This window comes from Oryzias latipes, chromosome 15 (genome assembly GCF_053564925.1).
Source record: "Oryzias latipes strain Hd-rR chromosome 15, Olatipes_Hd-rR_3.1".
Taxonomy (NCBI): Eukaryota; Metazoa; Chordata; class Actinopteri; order Beloniformes; family Adrianichthyidae; genus Oryzias; species Oryzias latipes.
Genome location: NC_136251.1, coordinates 26,740,202 through 26,762,291, shown reverse-complemented (window position 1 = coordinate 26,762,291; position 22,090 = coordinate 26,740,202). Strand labels below are relative to the sequence as shown.

The 22,090-nt window shown below is 36.4% G+C and overlaps 1 protein-coding gene across 4 annotated transcripts in view; it reads left to right on the top strand.

Moving 5' to 3' along the window:
- eys (EGF-like photoreceptor maintenance factor) overlaps positions 1-22,090 on the top strand; it is a 242,607-nt gene that overhangs the window by 158,581 nt on the left and 61,936 nt on the right. For all 4 annotated transcript variants that reach the window (XM_078932365.1, XM_023963743.2, XM_078932366.1 and 1 more), the window contains 3 exons: positions 2,392-2,542; positions 17,585-17,693; positions 18,951-19,174. In XM_078932365.1, the coding sequence (XP_078788491.1) occupies positions 2,392-2,542; positions 17,585-17,693; positions 18,951-19,174 (484 nt within the window). The remainder of the gene's footprint in view (positions 1-2,391; positions 2,543-17,584; positions 17,694-18,950; positions 19,175-22,090) is intronic.

Sequence of the window (22,090 nt, the reverse complement as noted above, 5' to 3'; positions counted from 1 at the left end):
TCAGCGGATGTCAATTTTTCTAAGGTTGCTTTGTTTGACAGTTTTTGAGGATAACAGTTGGATTCATGCCTGACATCTGACTTTGCAACTCTTATTTGATGATGTAACATTTTACTGAGAATGGTCAGTCCAACAAATGTGTTTTTATCTGTACATTCTGGACCTGGGTGAAGATCATCTTAACATGTGATGACTTTTTGTCACCTCATGCAGAATATGGGAACATTTGCTAAATGTTTCTCATATACCATTATTCCCTGTCTATAAGAATGGTGTTTGAACTTGTGAACATTCAAGACCTCAGCAGTCTGTGAGCGAAGATAAATGCCACAGAAATGCGTAGGTTTCCCACTGCAGAGTCTCGCTACCAGGGGGCTCAAAAACTGGGAGTAGTAAAATGTACTGCAGGACAGTGATAAACTGTAATCTGGAAAAAATGACCAAACTAGACATGCAATCCTGTCTCACAGCTAACACAAAAGAAGTGGTGTTTGGTCTAAAATATAGTTTAAGACATATATATTCCTGTTCTGCAGTCACTGCCATGTTTTGCAGAACAGCCAAATTCAAGGCAAACCTTTTTCATAGAAAAGTACTTTTTTTAAAGGTTCATGTGTGAGGGATAACACTCAAAATAGAAGTAAAATGTAAAGATCTGCTAACATGTCACATTCGAGTGTCATGAATCATTTCAGGAATCATAGAAAAAATACCAACTTTTCTCATAGTTAGACCATAAATTGAACAAATTTGGCCTCACACGTGGACGGAGGGAGGGATGGAAAATACTTTTATTCTGTGAAAAGTACATTAGAACACAGTGAAGAAAAAAAATGGTCTAAATATTTGTTTTTGAAATGGTAGAGTTAATCACTCAGCTTTACTTTTAAGCTAAATTAGCATCTTAATTTTTATTCAATCATAGGCAATAAATTTGTTAGTTTTCATTTTGAAAAAATACTATGATTTGTTTAGGTTAAAAACAATGAAATTCATTTTTTGTGTTTTAGTTACACAGCTAAACATGTAAAGGTTAGAATTTTAATTATCTAAAAGGTTACTCCTATAAGAACATTTCTTTATCTCAATGTCATGCAAGCTATGAAAACAGAAGGCTAAATATATTTTTTTTTACTTTTATATTTTACTGTCAAAAAATTAATTATTAATTAATTATTTTTTGTACAAGTTTTCCAAATTGCTGTACGTGGTCTCTTGTCATATTTTACAGTTCCAAAGAATTTTTTTTTTTTTTTTCTTCCCAGAATTAAGGAATAAGTGTAAGTTCTGATATCTGGAAAAACATACTGGAATTCCTGTTACTGTGCTAGAAAATGTCCAGACCTGAGGTCTAAATTCATCCTGCTCAATATTGCAATATGTTCTAATCAACACATGTAAAATATATATAATATGAGATATTATTTTAATATTAAAAATGCAATAATACTAAAGTATTAAAACATCCCTTTTCCTTTAATAATAGAGATAGAATAGGAACTATTATTGCTGAAATGAAAAATATTTTGAAACTGCTTTGTGTGAAGACCAAAATGTTTAGTCATTTAAATTTTAGAGGCATCTTTTTAAAAATTGTATGTAGAATTATATATTTTTTGGGAAAGTTTCAAAGCTATAATTAGCCTTTTAATTTAAAGGCTATTTTGATAACATTTAAAAGTGTTTAACTAGTTTTAATACCGAATTACTGCACACAAATAAAAAAGGATTTTCAAAATGATACCCATGAACTTAGCTGAGCAGACCGCTTTTGACATTTTTCAGCTCTGGTTCAGTGAATTGATGGGAGTTACTTTTGGGCTAAAGAAACCTTGCTCTGTTGGTATCTGTGTTAATATTGTTGAGGTCACAGTGATGTGAGCAAGCTTTCTGTGGAAGCCCACCTATTGGCTGTGAAATGACATTTGCTAGCCAACACTGGGTCTCTCTGAGGTGTTCATGTGCTGGGTATTGATCAGCCCCAGTCTGACCCTGTAGTCAACCCTCACTGAGTATTTCTGGTTGACCGTGGTGCAAAAAGTAAGGCACCAGTGCGCACTCTTTGATACATCAGTGAACTTGGGATTGGAAGAATGCTTGTTGAACAAATCCATGCTCATGTCATATGTTCCCCACATATATCCCTAAAGAAACTTTTCTCAACCTTCATTTAGCAAAAAACTAAAAAAAAAAATCAAACATGTCAGTTTGACTGACAGATCAATACAATAGTGTTATCAATGTGTCTCACATAGTTTTTTTCTTGCCACAGTTAAAATGATCATTAAACCCAAAGCGTCATGTGAACACAAGCTTTGATCATGTTTCTGACTCTCTTTAAGCAGGCCTAAATCTAAACATGTTTTTTTTCTTCTTCTTCTACTGTTTTAGCCCAGGAGCAGAACTTTGGAGATCAATTCCTTCATGTGTTCCTTGAAGATGGAAACCTGGTTGCTAATATTGGTTGTGGTTCCAGTCGTGTTTTGAATGTAGCTGCAACCCAGACCATCAACAATAACCAATGGACACCCATCACCGTTCGGTAAGTATTTTATGTTTAAAAGTGGTTTTCTCTTTCCAACATGTGTATGATGTACAGTATATATATATTTTTTTTTTTACTTACCTTGTGTCTTTCGTGAAGCTTGTTTGTGTGTGTGTGTGTGTGTGTGTGCGTGTGGGTGTGTGCGTGCGTGTGTGTGTGTGTGTATTAGAAATCTACAAGTGGTATGAGTCTCAGATCAAACAAGATCCAAACTGAAACAGGTGCAGATCACTGACTGTATTTGGGAACCAGACTGAATGAGTGAGATGTCATCCATAGAAAATGACTTACTTCCAGCTCCAACAAAATTTAGCCCTTTTCTCGCAATATGGATGCCACCATGTTGGATCCAGATGTCGTCAGTAAGCAGTGATTGGCCCAAGTCAGTCTAAATCAATGTTTCTATGGTGACCCCTCTTGCCAATCAGGAGTAAGCTCTTTGGAAAGCCACTTGAAGGCAGGCTAAAAGTAATCTTGTCAATCAAACATTTTGAAGGTTGGCCATAAGAAAACCTTTATTGAGACATCTGATTGGTATGTTTATAACTTGAATAACTGCACTACAGAAAAGCATAGTGAAAAAAATAAAGGAATAGCAAGCCATGTTAAAAAATGTTATCAGCTGTTTATTTCTCTAAAGAAGTTTATGGGATTCTGGCTTTTTGGAGCCAGCAGTTTGGAATGTAAGGGGCAGGGGTCACTGAGTCCAGCTCTCGGTCAATGATCCACATTCATAGCAAAATTGTGTGCAATGGTGATAATTTTTGGGTGAATTGAAAAATAAAATAAAATAATAATGCTTTTTCAAAGTGCCACATTTTTTTTATGTTTTTTATTTTTTTATCAGCATGTCTACCAAAAAGACTAAAAACTCTTAGTGGGCAAGTCAAACTATATTTCTTTCCATTATCCAAGTTTTAGCTGTAGTATTTTAAATTACTGCTTAACTAGCAAAATGCTGACACTGGCAGATGCCAAAATGTGTCCAGAGTTTTAACTGTTTAGACAGCTGTTTTAGAAGTTGATAGGAAATTCACAGCCTCTAATTAAATGTGCCCCCTAACATTTTCTTGTGGTGGGGACCTATTTTTCATAAAGGCACACCACTTTGGTTAACTGCGTGTCTATGTGTCAAAAGTAAAAACCTAAATGGTGTCTATTGCATTCTTAAATGGCCAAAAGTGTCTGTTGATGGACCGCACTACACTTTCACATCGTTAAGATCCAACTGTGAAAAAGGAGCTGCCCAGCGGTTAACTTCCTTTTTTTTAATTGGTTTTAAGCTATAGTTGTTTAATTTCCTTCAGTCAAAGTTTTGTGATACTTACTTTGCTTTCCAATGGAATTATTTACCAAATGTGATATTTCTGCCCCATTATTTAAAATTGAGTTTTTCTAATGCAAACCTAAGCCTTAAATAGTTGGATTCACTAGTCTTGATCGTATTATATTGTTGTTGTTTATTTTTTCTAAACTATTAGGCTTAATCCTTTTCTGTGGTTAATTTGCCGTCTTTGGTTACAAGAAAAACTTGTTTTTGTGAGTAAACTGTATTTTATTTTTCCGCTTATATATTAAAATGTTCCCGCTTAGAACTCTGCACTCACTCTTAAAAATATGTTCTGCTTCACCTCAGAATTGAATCGCAGTATTCAGAATCCCTGCTGCACATTGAAATTTCCTTCCGTCAGAGCTCTTCCACATCCTCGCACTCTTCTTCTGTGCACTCACAAAACTTCTCCTCTCCTATTATTTCTATAGGCTCTGGGTTTTCTCCAGATGAGCCTGTCAGAATCCCACCAGTCAATATTACGCCAAAAAAGATGCTGACATCTTTGCATTTCACGTTAACTGGTTTAAAGCTTGTTTAGATATTTTGAATAATTTTTATTTAGTACAAAAGACATACAAAAGCACAGTACTTTGTTAAATAGTGTACAAGCTGAAATCCTACAGGTAAAGTTGATAAACTGAAGGAACTAAAACAGATAAGCTAATTTAGTGAAATCAGAACTGGTGACAAGTTGAAGTTGATAATTATAGATGTAAGAACCTGCCAAAATAAAAATAAAAAATGAATGAAAAATATGTGTTATTTCACACTCTCAGCTTGCATGCACTAACAGAATAGAATTTTCTTAAACTCTTGGAGTTTTACTGTCTCCGCGACAAAGCAGAGTCGCAGATTCCAGCAGCTGCATTGGGTAAAACAGCAGCTGTCTATGGGCAGTAATAGGTTCTAAAAGACCGTAGCAGCTGTCGCTGCTACCAGAAGCGCCAGTACAACCTGCCGCTGCCACAAAATGCGCCAGCTGCCACGCATATATTCTTTGAATCTCTCTTTCTTATGCAGTACTTCATCAAATAAAACAGAAGCAGACAGTCCCACATGAAATGGATGCAATGCCAGGACATCTGACAGTGTTAGACATGTAGATCTTCAAGCTCTGACAGCAAAGACATGCTGATCTTCAACTGTACAAAATGTTGCATAATATCCTTCAAGTGCCACGTACCATCTCATACCCAAAACAAGACACACATGGTGGAGCTCAGAGCTGCACCAATGCTGATAAACAACATGGCAAGTGGTTCACCTTCTCTGCTTATTTGTATTATTGGGTTGCAAAGCATACAGGAGTGTAAAATGGAGATAACATGAAAATATAAAAACAAAACAAAAAATGTGTTGAGAAATAAAGAGGGGAAAAAAATCTGTGTAAGTCGATGCACATTTCTCTGATTTATTATGAAGCAGAATGTGGGCATGTACTCATGTAATTTAGGATTGTTTTGTCGAATATTTATTGCAAAGGGAACATGGCTCGGGTTATTCATTTTGTCAAAAAAACAGTTGTATTATTTTTAATATTTTCTGGCTTACATCTGCTGATTCCTGCTTACTATAACTTGAATTAGAGTAATGTTAATAAGAAACCAAAGTGTAAGGATGCCTTTAAAAAACTAAAAAAAAAAAGGCTGAGGAGTAAAAACGAAAGTAAACATTAAAGAATTTTCTAGATGAGAAATACAGAGCTTTGTGACATTCAGTGCATGCCTGCTGCAATTTGACATTTATTTTCCTTTTTCTCTAAGTTATAATGCATGAGAAAATTAACCAAAAACACCTCAACTGTGAAGTGGCTGCTTGAAATGAAGGGATAATAAGAAGATAATGAGTGAGTGATAAAAAGATAACCTGAGAAGCAATTACTGAAAAGAAGCAGAACGGAGAAAATAAAAAAGAGTTCCAGGAATTGCAACTCCACAAAGATGAGCAATTAAGAGTTGCTGCTGACTCAACACAATAATTATATTTACATGCACATACATCATGTCATCTACTATTCTGAGTTACATATTCACTCAGGTTTAGGTCATTTTTGACTATATTCATGAAATCTTTTTCTAAAACCACTTTTCTCATCATCCAGGAAACTTACCATTTCTACATATTTTTATCAACTTTTTAATACACACAATAAAAAATATTAACTTATTATTTTGTTTCAACAAGTAAAGCCTTGAGGCTTGTTGGCTTGACACCAGATAAAAGTTTACAGGGTTCACAAATTCAGACGGGGGAGAACATTTCTGCAAGAGTTATATTCATTAGACATATCCCACTTGTTTTATCCTGGGTATGACCTTACGCTGGCTAAACGAATCAGACAAGTGCAATTTACATAAGGCGACGTAGCTGGAGGATCCTACTCATGTCCAAATATCCTCTATTTGATGGAAAAACATGGCCGGGCTGCAATAAAACAACTTACCTTATTTGTGAATTACTTCATCTCTCTGCAAAGACATGTTATTAGTGACTATTAGACTTTATAACAACACTGCAACACGTGGAAATAATGACGCAGGAATTCTCTGTCTGCTAAAGTACTGGTGTCCACATTTAACTGCTGTACTCCCAAACAAGACATGCACACAAATCTGGTCCGACTATCACAGGTTTGGAAAGAAAATGGGCTATCAAAAAGCTCATGAAGTCCTGTCAACAAGTTGTTGTTTTTTTTCTCCGACCGTGATGCTCAATCTACAGGTCATAGAAAGTTGCTAAACTACATATTCGATATGTAGAATAGTCATAACAGCTTGTGGTCTGCACATGTAAGCATTAGTAATACTTGATTAGTAAAATAGCTGTTTTTTACATTGTCTTTTAGACTGTTCACCTCCTCGTGTTGGTCATATTAAAGGTGTCGTGAATTTGAGAAGAAACAGCCTAATCCACAAAACTAAACCAAAATGAGCAATTATAATATCACAAGGCTGTTACAGTGTTTTACAACTAAAATCTGATCTTTCACTTTTCTAAATGTAAGACCCACTTCAATAAAAAATAGTCTTTTTGGTATTTTTACATGTTCTTGCAGCCTTTTTCTCATACTGTAGGACATATATAAAGAAAATTATGATTAAAACTGTGTATAAGAGTATTTCTTTATTCAAATCGTTTTGAATCAGGAGATGAAAAAAATACTGTTTGAAAAATCTTGAATTGGTAGGTTAAAATCTGCAACTGGCGGAGAAAAATCTTGTAAAAAATGTGTGGACACCAGAAAGGATATCTGCAACAGTGTGATTCAGCTAATTGGGATCCATAATAAATTTTGCATATTGTGAGGAGCAGTAAGCTAGCAGGACAGAGTGAAACCAAAGGGATGATGGGAAGTGGGGCAAGCTTAATCCACGCTAACAGTGGAAGATTTCTTATGAACTACTTCTGCTTGCAGAAACTATGTCCTAGAAAACTACCCAGGTTTTTGATTTTAGCCAGAAACAACATAATCAAAATTAAAAAATGCTTTAACAATATGTCAAGGGATGGTTGGAGTGCGACTGTAACAGATTGAGGGCTTAAAAATACCGATAAACGTGTAGACGCTGGATTTAAGGTACCGGTATGTACAAAACTATTAAAAGTTATTTTTCTGTCTGTAGCTGTAGTTTTTAAAGATCAATTAGGTTGGCCTCAAAAATTGAAAAGGGAGACATGTGTTTCACTGTAGCCTCTTTGGATAGAGGACTTAAGACGCTAATTTTCTCATCACATTTGGCACTTGATTCGGGAAAACATCATTTTAAACCTTTATTTTTGGATTATTATGGAAAAGCTCTTGACTTGTAAACATTTGGCAAAATCTGATGGCAAATGTTGATCTTCAGATACAATTTGTTCATAACTCACTTGTGTCTTTGAGATCACTCAGATAAACAAAACTCCCCCATGAACAACTGATCTTCTGTCTTTCCACTACACAGGCAGTCTTATAGCCCAGCTGTGCAATAAGTGACGCACATGGAGATTTCAAGAAGAGCTGAGCCCTGCCTCCATTCATTCAGCATTTCAATTCAAAGGCAGACATTAGGCCACTTGACAAAAAAATAAAGCAGCCCCATGCTTTTTAGCCATTTTTCAAAACTGACTTGCACACCAGTAAATGTATTTGTCTAAAGAAATTAAATTGCTTTCGTTTTTGTTGTTTGTTTTTGATGAATTTAATTACAAATATTTATCTACACACTACAGGAGGGTGGTTGAATATCCATAATAATAAAGTTGGCACAACTTTATTGGTTTATTATTGATTACATGTAAGGAATACTAACAAATAATGAAAAAATTAGCTTTTGGGAAAGTAATTATGGGATCTGTTAATCATATCAGGACAGAAAGCAATTAAAATACTAAACAGTACAGTAACACCAAGTGAGTTAGGATTTAAATATACAAAATGTGATCTCCTTTATAATTAAATGTAGGTGCCTTTTGTTTAGTTTATATTAAACATAAAAAAACCAAAGATGTCAATTATTGTCATGCTGGACGATTCAGCCATGTTTCATCATCAGTGCTCTAACTATTGGTGAAAGGTTTGTGCCCCAAATCTCCCCATGCATGGCCCCATTCATCCTTTCTTTCTTACAGATATGTTGTCCTGTTCTCTTTGCACAAACGAATTTCCAAAGGATAATGTCTGTACCCCAATATTTCACAGTTAGTATGGCGTTCTTGGGATGCAACTCAGCATTCTTCCTCATTTAAACACAGCAAGTGGCGTTTATACCAGAGTTTAATTTCGGTCTCTTCTGCCCACATGACATTCTCCCAGTCTGGATCATCCAGATGGTCTCTGGTAAACTTTAGACGAGCCTAGGCGTGTGCTGGCTTAAGCAAGGGGACCTTTGGAGATAACCAGGATTTGAATCCATAACCACGTTGTGTTTTACTATAGTCAGGGGTGCACATAAGAGGTGCACAGGTGGGCATGGGCTGTAAAGGAACAAAAAAAGCACACCAGATAAAAAGTTGCAGCACCGATTTGCACACTGGAGATCTCATGGAGGAAGAAATCAACAAAGCAAACTCCATTGAGCAAATATTTTGCTGCTCCTCCACCCTCAAAGAAATGAAGGATGGAATCTGAAAAGCAAAAGAAGAGCATTTTTGCAGAAAAGTGGCTGTAGCAGTTTTGCTGGCCTCAAACAAATGAATGCATGGCGATGTTTTGCAGAATATGCCGTGAAAATCCCACTCTGGTCGACAAAATGTCAGCTTTTGATAAACACAACAGTAGAGAGCACCGGAAAGTTGTTGAAGACAGCAGACCACTTAACAAATGGACAAACGAAAAGAGGAGCAGCAACGGCCACTGAGCATTGTTATTATTATTATTATCATTTTTTTTTTTTTTTTAGCTTTTCACAAAGCAAAACATGGATGTCCTATGGGCTAATATGGAGAAAATAATCCCACCTTTGAAGAGGCTTAGAGTTAATGTGTATCATTCACGAGAAGGAGGAAGGAGGATCATTCAGTGCAGTCACGTATTTCTGAGAACAAAACTGCAAGCGGCTGAATTTTTTGGTGTGCTTTTTGACAGATGAGAAGATATAACAAAAATGGAAAGGAAAATCTTGTACATTGCATCTGTTAACAATGAACACAACAGTTTTTAGAGATAAAAATGTCAGTTTCAAAACAAAGTAATTCTACGTGTTTAAAAAAGACATTCTTTGTTTGATTTGATTTGATTTGATTTTCACAGAAGCAGCTGTATTTAATTTGCTGTGAGTTATAAAACCCTGTTATTTAAAAATGAGAATTTTTATGATCAGATATTTAGCTGTAGAAAAAAGTGTAACAACCTAGGTCAAAAACATTATGTGAAGCTCTGACTGTAGTAACCGTTGTTGCCGTCTCAGCTTTTTTAAAGTCATTGACCCTTGTAGTTCTGGAATGTTTCTTCACCGCTCTTGAGATCATTTGTACCCTAATAGGTGAGATCTTGCATGGATCCCCAAGTGGAGACAGAATGTCAGAGATCTTGTTTTTCTTCCATTCTCTAATAATTGCTCCAACGGTTGATCTCTTCACACCAAGCTGGTTGTTTATTGTAGATTGCTCTCAGTCCCAGTCTTGTTCAGGTCTACAATCTTGTGCCTGGTGTCCTTTGACAGCTCTTTGGTTTATAGTGGAGAGGTTTCAGTCTGCCCGTTTTAGAGTGTGACAAGTGTGTTTTATACTAAGGGCTCTGTCTCCCCCTCTGTTCACCAGCGGGAACCATCTCCAGAGTTCTAACCACACTACAGCTCCAAGCAACCCCAGCGCACACTTCCTGGATGCTGCACACCTGACTTATTTATTTGTCAACCACAGCATACTTTGGCACTGCACTGAGTGAAGCTCAGTGGGAAGTATTGTTTGTGCCACTCTGCCTTCCTTACCAAGCCTTATATTTGGAACTTATCTTCTGTCTCTTGACCCGTTTTCTGACTCTGCTTTCCTGCCCCGACTCTCACCTGGATCCTGACTAACCCTGTCTCCTCTCTGATACTCTCATGCCTGTTATTGACCCTGACTTAGCTTTGTGGACTTTTAGCTGAGCTAATAAACCTGCTGCATTTGAAACCAGCCGCCTGTCTCTTCCTGTGACATACAGATAATCAGTTCAAACAGGGGCTAATAGTACAGGTGAAGGCAATAGAATAGAAGGAAGATTCTTGAAGTATTACATAGAAGTGTGTAGGTTTGCAATTTATTATTTCTAAAGTATATTACTGCTGTTGGCTCACTTTTGAAATTTTGGAAGTGTTCCTTTATAGATGTCTGTCGCTTCTGAACCCAAGCAGTGACTTCAAATCTAGAATTGCGCCTATTTTTCATATATCAGATATTTTAAAGCATCCAATATTGAATTTTTTTCTTTCCCTTGTCACTTGAGCACAGATTTGAGAGATGGTGCTGAGAAAGATTCTGAAGTTGTTTTACGATTTATGGCTGTAATTTAGTAAATATCTTCTCATCTTTGCCTCTGAGAAATCTGCTTCTCCTAGATGCTCTGTTTATGTGCAGTCATGTCACTGGCCTGCTGCCAATTCTGTCTAATTAGCTGCAAGTCCTTCCTTCAAGTGTTACTTTTAGCATAGCTTTTTTGGCATTTTGTTGACCATAACTCAAAGAGATCAGCCTTCATAATGAGCCAAAAAAATCAATGTATTATCACACCTTTCAGCTGTTACAAGTCTCATTTCAAATCATTCTAATGGTATCACATTTTTAGACAGTACCCCGACTGCTGGAACTGAGGGTTTAGAATTTGTGAGTCTGCATGGCTGAATGCAGACATATATGTGTGAATAACTTCAATTGGATTCTGGCAGCAATGTGCAGCCAGTGGAGTTCAGTCAGCAGTGACATGTGTCTCAATGATCAATCACCAGTCATGTTGTCACTTTCTCATCCATCAGTAGAGGTGCTGAAAAAACCCCTGCAATGGTAATATTAAGGTAGTGACAGGACAAATTACCCTGTCATCTAACAGGGCTGGGTGGCAAATATGGGCTAATTTCTTTAATAGTTTTAGTCAATTGCAACACAATAGACTGCAGCAAAAAATGAAGCAAATGTTCATGTTTTTTTTATTACTTTTCATGTCATCTGGCAAAGAAAGAAAGCACTAATGTGTGTTATTTGGGAAGAAAATACTATGAAAAAGTATGCCCAGACCACCAGGATGTGATGTATTTTCCAAAGAGAAGGGGTCAAAGCAGCAGTCCTTTGTTGCTCTGCTGATGTCCATTTTGCTCTGCAGTGATATCCTAGAATAAAGGGGTTTATGTTTGAAAAGATGGAGTTCTTTCTATTGAAGACGATCCCTCAACTGCATCCTGTATAAAAAGGTTCAGATCAACAATACTGTTTTCGTTAAACACTGAAATATTTTTGTCCAAACATTAAAAATAACCCTTTAGGACATTTGAGAGTCGGAGGGGTTTTAGTCGTCTTTGGATACAAATTTTCCATCGTAACCTTTTAACCCATCTCATCTTTCCAAGAGGACTTTTTAATGTGCATCACTTTATGCTGGTCAACACAAAAAAAAACAAGAAAAACAAAATAACCAGTAACTTGAGGATTTAATGAAAAAGTTTTTCGTTAAATTGCAGAAATAATTAGTAAAAATCACTAATTACAATTCTCTGCCTCCGCACATGCCTGCGACGTACCGAGTTTATCTCTGGCACTTTCCCCCTGGGTTCTAATCAGTGGAAGATTGTTAAAGTGCTACCGTCACATATAACATTTTGTTTTCTAATTCCAAATCATCGCGGCACAATGCCAAAACATGAGGCAAGGAGTGTTTCTCAACGCTGTTTTCTATGCTGTAATGTCAAGGCCCCCCAAACAAGGTTCATTTAGGAGACAACCAGCTGCCCTGCCCGCTCACTTGGAGTTTCTGTTGTGAAGCCACACAATGCCAAGAGCCTTGCTGTGTGCTGTCTAATTGTATTGCTGGAGATATAATGATAGAACACAGACTGCACAAATTAATTGAGGCTTGCCAGTCACAGCACAAATTATGCAGCAAATGCTGCAGTGCTGCGTGTGAGAAAGCCACTGCACCAGAGACAGAGCAGGCATTACAGCCACTTTAGGTGCACATGATTGTCTGATCCAAAGCTGGCTTCTCAAAAAAATAAATTAAAAAAAAACAACCAGCAGAGCCCTCCTGATGTTCTGTGCATTAGGTGGTTAAACGTGACCTTTTATATTTCTTGAACATCGTTCCATTTTTTGGGTCACAGCTAATGTAATTCCGCACTTTGATGAGCTAACATTAATGTCATGGTAACAGGTGATATTTGTATAGACTGTAATATTAGCCAGTTACTGTGCTTTTAGATATTTAACTCCATTCAGCAGTATCCCTGTTTGCACTACTAATGTTCTCTTGACTCTATATTGCTAAATGACTAACAAGTTACACATTCCCTTCTTTTGTGTTCTTCACAATTAGCTTTTTTAGTGTAAAAAGATAGAAAAAAAAAGTAGTTAGAATAATAAGGCATTAATAAAAGGGTTGCATTTTGCCAACCAGAGAGGGAAATTTGTTGCAAGCGCACCACTGTGGTACATGATGTTTTACTGCCATCTGTTGCCAATATTCTCGGATGTTTTATGTAGCAGTAATATTTAATGATGATCGTCCCCTATGCTAATCCTCTGCTGGGGATTGTAAAGGAGGCACTTTTAAATAGGATAAAGACGAGTCCTCCATCAGGTTTGACAGAAAACCTTTTTATAAAGGTGCAATCCTTAAAAGTATTTCAAAACATATCGTAACATGGCAGGTTATATTTTGGTTTTGATCCCCAGGAAAATTGCAGTAAGGCAGTTACCCTAAATTAGTCACACCCCAAATTCAGTCTAAATAAGGATGTTAGAAATGACAAATCATTTATGATTAGAGCATTAGCCAGATGAACAAATGCATAAATGATAATTTAGTGCATTAAAGTGAACATTGCCTTTTTGTGTGTCGTTTTATCCAGCTTTTGTTTGTTTACCGAGCAGGCTGTCATTGGTCTCGTGAGACCCAGGGCTGAATAATACAGAGAATTCAGTAAGAAGTTACATAATTTTGTCTTTACTTATCACCAAAACTCAATTTTCTCTTTTCATTCTAATTTATTTATAAATTTTGTGAAAATATGTAGCAAAATAATAGTTATAATATTGTGGCTATAAGGCATACTGTTAGCTGTCTAGCCTCTAGGCCCACTGCTGTAGTCTAGTCATCTTTATAAATAGCAATAAATCCTTCGAGCAAGACTGATGCAAATTAGTTAGGTGGAGCATTCAATGTACTTACAAGAGCTCTTCAAGTAACCTCACTCTGTTTGTTTGTGGAACAAGGTCTTCATATCGCACCAGCGAGGTTTTGTTTTGTTTTTTGGTCCAGTAAGACAAATAAAGGCATGGTTCTAAGCATTAACATATGCATCAAACACCTTTAGGAAATGTGCAATGATTCTCTTTATCTTTTTTAATGCCTATCAGCATCAGGGTTTTTGTGATTTTTAAATAAAAAGGGGAGAAGATCATAAAATGGAAACTGTCTAATCAAATACTTTTATGCTAGTCTGTGAAGAATGACCCATGGAACATTTTTCTCACCCTGAGGATAGTATTGTCTTCTCTAGCCTTTCACATTCTCATTCCTAAATTCCTCCGTGTGTCTTTGTGCACAGCTTCTCCTGGACTGTAATTAGTGTTACATGAAGTTGGGTGAAGGAAGACTGGTTTAAATTGGGGGGAGGATACTTGCTCTGATTGTTTCCTTCTTGTTGTTAAACCAGATCTTTAGAAGTTTGCATTCATCAACAGAGGTGCAATCACAAGGGATACCACACTATTTTTAAAATTAGATTAGCAGCTCAGCACAATATGACTTATGTCAATAGGTTTATTCAACATAAGCACATCAGGTAGATTTATCTCCAACAGATTGGGCAAAATGGACAAACCTGTACAGGCAGGCTGGTGGCCCGCATGAAATATTAAAGTCGTAGACCATTTAGTGGTCTTGTAGAGTTAAAATGTTCATGCACATCTTTTTCTACGGGCATGCTGCAGCATGAACTTGTAGCGAAGGCTTTAAAAATACACAAGGGTAAGGAGGGATGATGTAGGTGAGACACAGGCATGTTGTACGGATTTAACCCCTCCAAATTCTGCACACTGCGCAAGGAGTCCATTTGTGCTGTACAAATGATAGGTGCGTAATCCTTGTGTTCAGCCTGACTGTTAGAATTTAGGAAATTAGGCAATCAGAGTGGCTGGATAGCCAATTTGGTTAAGTGTGGCTCTCAGGCAAGGGCACCATATGTCTCATCATATGTGCAACTTACATTATACTTATAAATATTTCACAATGCACTGACCGAACACACAACAATGGTATGTTCCTTTTTCATGACGTCCCTTGAGATGCCCGTACAAGCCTTCAGGGAACTCCAAGACACACCTGAGCTCCTCTCTACCAGACAACCCAAAAATCAGCAGGACCCGTTTGGGTTAACCCCTATGCAGGTCCATGTGACCAAGGCTTAAATCCTTACATTTGGTAAAATCACATCAGCTGACTGAACCTTTATAGCATGCTACACAGTGCAACTCTGTCTTCTTCAAGCCTTGAACGTAGAAGTGATGAGAGGAAGACAAGTGTACTCGTTTCAGTTTGGGAAGCGGTCATAGTGACATTATGCCAAAAAGGAAAGAAACAAAAACTTAGAAAGTCTCTGTGGTTCTGAAATAGAAATAGAATTACAGCAGGAGGTAAACTCCTAAACCATCCACAGTATTTGGCTGCTCCACAAGTGTAATTTAAAAAAAAAGAAAAGTGTAAAAAAAGTTTGGATGAAACTTGAGTTGCACATTGAGAAAATTGTCCAAAATGTTCATTAATAGTGTGAAAGATTTAAATTCTTTAGGAGCCTCACTTTAAAATTGAGTTTAAATCAAACTATTTTAATGAGTGTACCGTTTTTTTTCTTTCACAAATGTCAGCGATAACACCTCTGTTTCCCAGCTCTGTATTTCTTTTTTTTTTTTTTTTTCTTTTTTTTTAACTTGTCCTGTCCAACAGCTGGGCAGACAGACGAGAGCTGAGGGCCTCTTGTGTTGGACATATTTTGCTTTAACAAGAGGGGTTATTAATCTTCTGACAAACCAAAGGTATGTCTGAATAAACCCCTTTTGTAATTGAGGCCAAACTTTATTAATTTCAATCATGTCTGAAAATCTTTGGTGTTGGACCGGACGGAAAAGGAAAGAGGGGAAGAAGAGAGAGGGAAGCTAGAGAGAGGGGGGGGTAGGGGGTGATAATAGGAGGGGAAGGGGGATAAGACCATGAAGCAGCATACAGCAACAAGTTTACTGGTTGTTAATCATTATGGTAAGGTTCAAATGCAGTACAAAAAGGGCGGGGCCCGTCCACACACACACTCAAATGTTATAAACACACCTGCTAGCTGCAAAAATGTCCACCTGTCGACATGTACACAAAACAGATAGTGTTCACACACGCATACTTATGCCTTAAAACCAACTAGTGTGAAACATTTCAGTCATTCAGTCATGCAAGCTATTAGTGCAGCTCTGTATTTCTGAAAAGTAGGTTAAAAAGAATATTTTTTTTAAGATTGGCACAAATACATTTCTTTTCATTTACTGTCATGTAATTAACACTATCTAAAATCATCACCTTCATGTCTAAGTAGGCTCTAAAAATTCTTTGCTGAGGTGATTTGCTAGACATCTGAGAGTACAGCACAGAGAAAGAAGGATGATAAATGGTGTTGGAGTCACAAAACATGAGAATCATTGATGAATGACTAAATTTAGAAAGTCACAGAATTTAAAAGTGAAACCAACACCTGAAATGTGAGGGAGAAAAAAGGATTTTACAGCACGGCAGATATCGATTGCATGGCGGAAATTACACAAGAAAATGAGTAGAAGGGAAAATAATTCAGATCTGGTAATGATCCTTTAAGAATTTGCAATTTACTCTGGGATAAACACTTTGAAAAGACTGTAGAAAGAGGGAAAACCTGATAACTTGGAATCAAGTCAGTTTTTCAAAATAAAGTTTGGTCCACACTTTCAGAGGTTTAAAAAAAAAGTAATTTTTTTGAATTGATGAAACGTTTGAGATTTTGAAAGCATTCCCAGTCAGTGGTCTTTTAACTATGATTGTCGTTTTTAGCTAAGATTAAAAAAGTCTTTTTCTACAATGAAGTTTCTGCAGAGCTGCGAAAACTCAGTCGAAATTCGGTTGTTGTGGGCATGACTGTTGGCATGGAGCAACCCCTCTTTAATTTATTTTTACCTATGTTTTCCTGTGTTTTTTGTTAAGAATGCATTCTTTTTCCACAAAATGCAGGCTTTACCATCTTCTTCTATAACTTAGATCCTGTAAAGAGGCTTTGGTAACACAGAGCCAGCATAAATCCAGTGATGAATTGGAAAGAGGAAATCACTTGACTTTTCCTGTGCTATAATATGACACAAGTGGACCAGTTACTTAACACTGTCGCCTCAACATTAATGATTAGCACAACTCTATTTCCCTGGAGAGTAACAGAGGGTCAAATGATAGAATTGTCTTCCTTCTCATTAGGGTTATAATGTAAATCCAGTTTGTGCTCCCATTTTTATTAGTAATTAATATTCAGTGACCCAAGAAGAATAGCTACCTCATTTATTTACTATATTTTGTGGTTTAATACCACTATTGTATGTTTTTACCTTTTTATGTGTGTCATTTACTGCGGCGTTAATGCGATCTGTTAAACTGATTCCACTGTGGTATCTTTACAGGGTTTTTTATTTGATAGAAATGTACATTTTCATGAGCATCACAGCCTAAAGGACAATGTTGCAGCACGGCACCGGTTTATAACGGCTGAACACATTTTGCCTTTACTGTCTCTCCTGGGTTTGGCAGATAGTGAAGCACACAAACGCACCATTACTTCCAACGAAAGCACAAAACTGAGAAATGTTAGACCTAGCTACTTTACTTTATGGTAAAATCTTAGTGCTTTCTATTAGAAGCTGCTCTATTACTGTAACTGCTCGCCCTGTCTTTCCATCAGAATATTTTTCATGCTTTTGTAAGTTCATAGTGACAATCGAAGCCATTCTTACTAACCCAGTCTCTATTGTCTCAACAGATACCGTCTTCCAGTTGGCAAACAAGGAAGGTCGTGTGTGATTGAAATAGCTGCAGATAATGGAACAACTCAGCACCTTGAGGAGTTTGTGTCACTCTCAGTATCAGAGGTATCTGCAACTTCCTGGAGTCAATTCATGCCTTTGGGCAATAATCATCCTGTCTGTCCAGTGTGAACCTGCAATCATATCTTTAGTCCCTTTGTTTGCTATATAGTGAAATAAAGAATGTATTGCTGTGGTCTGGAGGATGTTATACAAGACAGAGGAAAACAATTAAAAATAATGCATCAGACTGTTTTCAAATGTTTCTAATGTAGATTTTTTCTAAATTAGCTTTAGTTCCTTTAGCTTTTATTTTGGTCAAAATGATCACTCAGGAGTGAAGAAAACACAATCATAAAGACAACACTACACAGGAAACCAGATGGATAAAAGAAAAAGAGGACGGCCAAAGATCACCTGGTGCCGAACGGTAGAAGCCGAGCTGAAAGAATTTGGATTCACCTGGGGAACCAGCTACACTTTGGCCCCCAACCGTCAGAAATGGAAAGATTTTGTTGCTGCCCTAAGCATCTCAAGGCGTAAAAAGCAGTAAGAAAAGAAGATATATCACACAAATGAAACTTTTTATATTAATTGAGTTTTTTTTTTTTCATCACAATTAAAATTCAAAATCTCAAACTGCGCCGCAGGACCTCAGATCGGGTCTGTACCTTTGACTTAACGTTGAAACTGGCTGCCTGGCTGCCTGGCTTTCGGCCAGGGTTCACGTGTTACAATTGGAAGATAGCACTGACCCTGCTACCATTGTTGTCAGAATGGCTCAAATGGGGGAAAATCTTCCTAGTACAAGGGGTTGAGTCGGGATACTTCTTTCAGAATTTGCTTCAATCAATAAGCACAAAACAACTATTATTCCCCATTTTTCTGTTAAGCTTTATCTGTTTGTAATAATAAAAATTTTCACATTATCTAAAATTTAAAAAATAAATGTGCAATTTGTATTGCAATCATTTAGCTTCTTTGAAATCTAAGATTTACCTATTTAACACCGGATCAAAACATTTTCTTCCAAAATTCACATCGTCCAAAATTCACTGCCATTTCTGATTTTAAGAGGCTTAAAAGAAACACTGAATTTAGCACTGATGTGTGTATGACACTAAAATCTTAGCTTGCTATAAGTTAAAATAGTTCATGGCATTCTTCAGTCTTTTACATGTTTATAAATACAGCAATCCTGTTGAAGTCAAAATTAAACTGTAACTGCACATACTGTTCATGATAATCTGGTATTTACTCCAGTATTTATGGTGAATTTTTTAACAGTGATGCAGATTTCTGGCTCTCTGCTTTCTTTCTCAGGGAAGATTTGGACCCATATTTCTGGGAGATGTTTCCCCGCATTGGGAGAGGCATGACGGCAGTTCCAAAGGAGAGAAGAGATTCGTAGGCTGCATCAGAGACTTTCAGGTCAACTCAAAGGATGTTGACCTGGTGAGCAAAGCCGTAAGAGGAAGAAACATCAAGAACTGTGATCCACCTGTCTGCCAACACCTCCCCTGTCGTAATGGAGGAACGTGCGTCAGGTACTGTGCCAAATTTTAAGTATTCCGAATTTTAATTGGTGTTGGCACTGCAACGCATAAGGTTTTTTGTATTTCCTTTTGGCAGTTCTAACCATTTCTTAGTTTGTAGTTCCTCAGTTAGTTAGTTATTCAAGCTATCTATTTTGGACCAGGGAAGGTTGGGGCTGATTATCATTGTTATTTTACTTTTAGATTAAATAAAATCAAACTTCTCTTTCAATTAACAAATACATTTTTTTTAAATAAAAACATACTAATAAGTTTTATAAGAGATACTCTTATTGCTTAGACCATAAACCAAAATGAAATGTTTGGTTGTTTAATGTGCATGGTGACGTACAGTTTATGTAGGTTTAGATTTCGTTCCCTGAGTAAAAACTACAATGTTTCTTATGTTTAATATGGAGATAATAAAATAGTCCCACAGTAATAACGTTAAAAAAAATCTAAAAATCTAAGAAACATTTGCCTATACATAACTTTTTTTCATAAATATGTCAACCTTTTTTTCTGTTCCAATATTTTCTTCTATGAATCATCACCCTTTTATACAATTGTTTTCAGAAAACATTACCATCAACGTTAAGAGCCAACAAAAATATTTGACCCAGTGAGACAGCACTTGGTTATAGCTTGTAATTTTAAAGGGAAAAAGAATCAGCAGGAAAAAAATGTAATCGTTGAAAATTCTTAGTATTTGTTTTATTTTTTGTCAAATTTGGATGAAGTGCTCTCAAATGGTTAATTTCTCTGTTTTCAAAAGTCTAACAACGTATACGACAACCAGCCCCAATTCCCCCTTCTTTGAACCTGCTCAGACATAAATTCAAAATAAGACATTTTTTGCTTCATAAACAGTCTCATATTAGATAATTTGATAGAATATTTAGCAGTTACCTAGTACACCTTATTTTTTCTTTAAATACTATTTAAATTGTCCTTTTAGTGACAATTTGAGGTCAGTGAGGTCAAAGTTTAGGATTTTCTTTTTTTCTTTCTAAAACTCCTGTGGGGTTATGGTAATATGCTGTGGCTCATTATCATGTTGGAATATTTGCAGCTTCTACAGACTCCATGTCATTTTGTAGGACTTGGCTATACCAACAGGTGTCGGCAGTGACATCTTTAAATGTCACCCAGCGGTGTCAAACTGTTGGCCTGTTTGCTCAGTTAAAGGCGGTGAGAATTCCAGCATTCCTTTCATTCGATGGAAATGTGAAAGCCCCTGCTTATGATGCATATTTCATGTAGATATACAGAAATATCCAGTTTTTATTACATTTTCTCAATATTTGTCACTCCTATTTTTATGCCATTTTCTTCCTGCACAAGATCCAGGGTTCCCTGTTGTTTTCTGCACTTTTACACACCGAATTTCCAATCTAAAACAAGCAGCTTTATCGGTTCTACCTGAAGTTTTTTTTTATTGAAAAGATTAGGAAAAAGCACACCTACAGAGAGGTTTCAGTCACAATATAGTGATGAATTGCATTTCTTAAAGCTCAGAAAATTGTTGATCCTTTCTCCTCGGTTCTGTTTTGACAGCTTTGACTTTAATATTTTGTGACGCCATAAAAGAATGTAAAACCCTTTTGTGTAATTATGTAATTTTACTTTAATGTAATTCTAAATTTTAAAAGAGCTATCGTCATTCATCGTTTTTACATTCATCACATGTTTTGTTTTTCCTGAGGGAACAAATGCTCCACTTTAGTTCCCCTCATTGTGTAGCATCTATTTGCTCACTATTTTACCTTTATAGCCCTGACTTTTACTGTGCTGGATCAATTTTACTTTACAAGCATCATATATCATCAGTGAGGCGGGCTGTAAAATTTTGCTGTTCATTGTCTGTCCAACACTACACAAACCTAATCGCAACTTTATAGCAAATTATCAATTACATACATTGTAGCTATTAATAATATCAACTTTCAGGCGTCTACTAAATATTTACTTTTGACAAAAATGTAAATAGTAATTCAGCTTCTAATCATTGAAACTAATTTTCATTTCCACTTGGTACCAGATGTTTATTAGATAACTAATATACTGTACATCTATTGTAGATTTCTACTATACATCTTTATTTTGTTACTCTATTAAATTACTAATAGTGCTATACATATAGCCATCTAATCTTTGGATATTTTAGGATGTCTATTATAGTTCCATTTTAAACATTTATAAAACTTGCTTAATCCCTTTCAGTGTCACAGTAGCTGGAGCCAACCCAAAGGATGTATTCAGAAAGGCAGGGTACATCCTGAACAGGTCGCCAGTCTGTTGCAGAGCCACACACTCACATTAAAAGGCAATTTAGAGATACTATTTATCCTGTAAAGAATGTTGTTTGGAGGAACATTCAGGAGGAAGACAGAGTACTCAGAGTAAACCCATGGAAACCCATGAACAGGGAGAACGTAAACTCCACACTGAACCAGGGCCTTCTCACCAAGAGACAAGAGCGCTAACCACTACACTACCTTTTAACCTGCAAGCTTATTTGTGATTTTGTTCACAGAGAAGAAGTAAACATTTCTACTAAAATCTGCTAGGGGTTAAAAGGTCCCAGAAATTTACATCAAAAGAGTCATCCAACATATATATGCAACTTCGTGTAAAAATTGCACAGGTGTGGAGCTACTTGGAGCTACTTTTGAGTCAATATTAGTACTATAATTGACACAGATTATAGAAAACCTCAATACAATCTTTGCAATTGCAAACTAACAAAAGCAATAGGCCCTATTTTTTAAATAAAATCTTAAGCCCCTCAAATTACGGATTTAAAGGATTTCGTATACATATCTTTTAATCTTTCATTTGTAATGGCCCTCCACTCTGTTGTTCTTATTTGCCCCCATAGTAAATGTTGTAGTTCTGCCACTGGAACACCATTTTCATCCAGAAGAA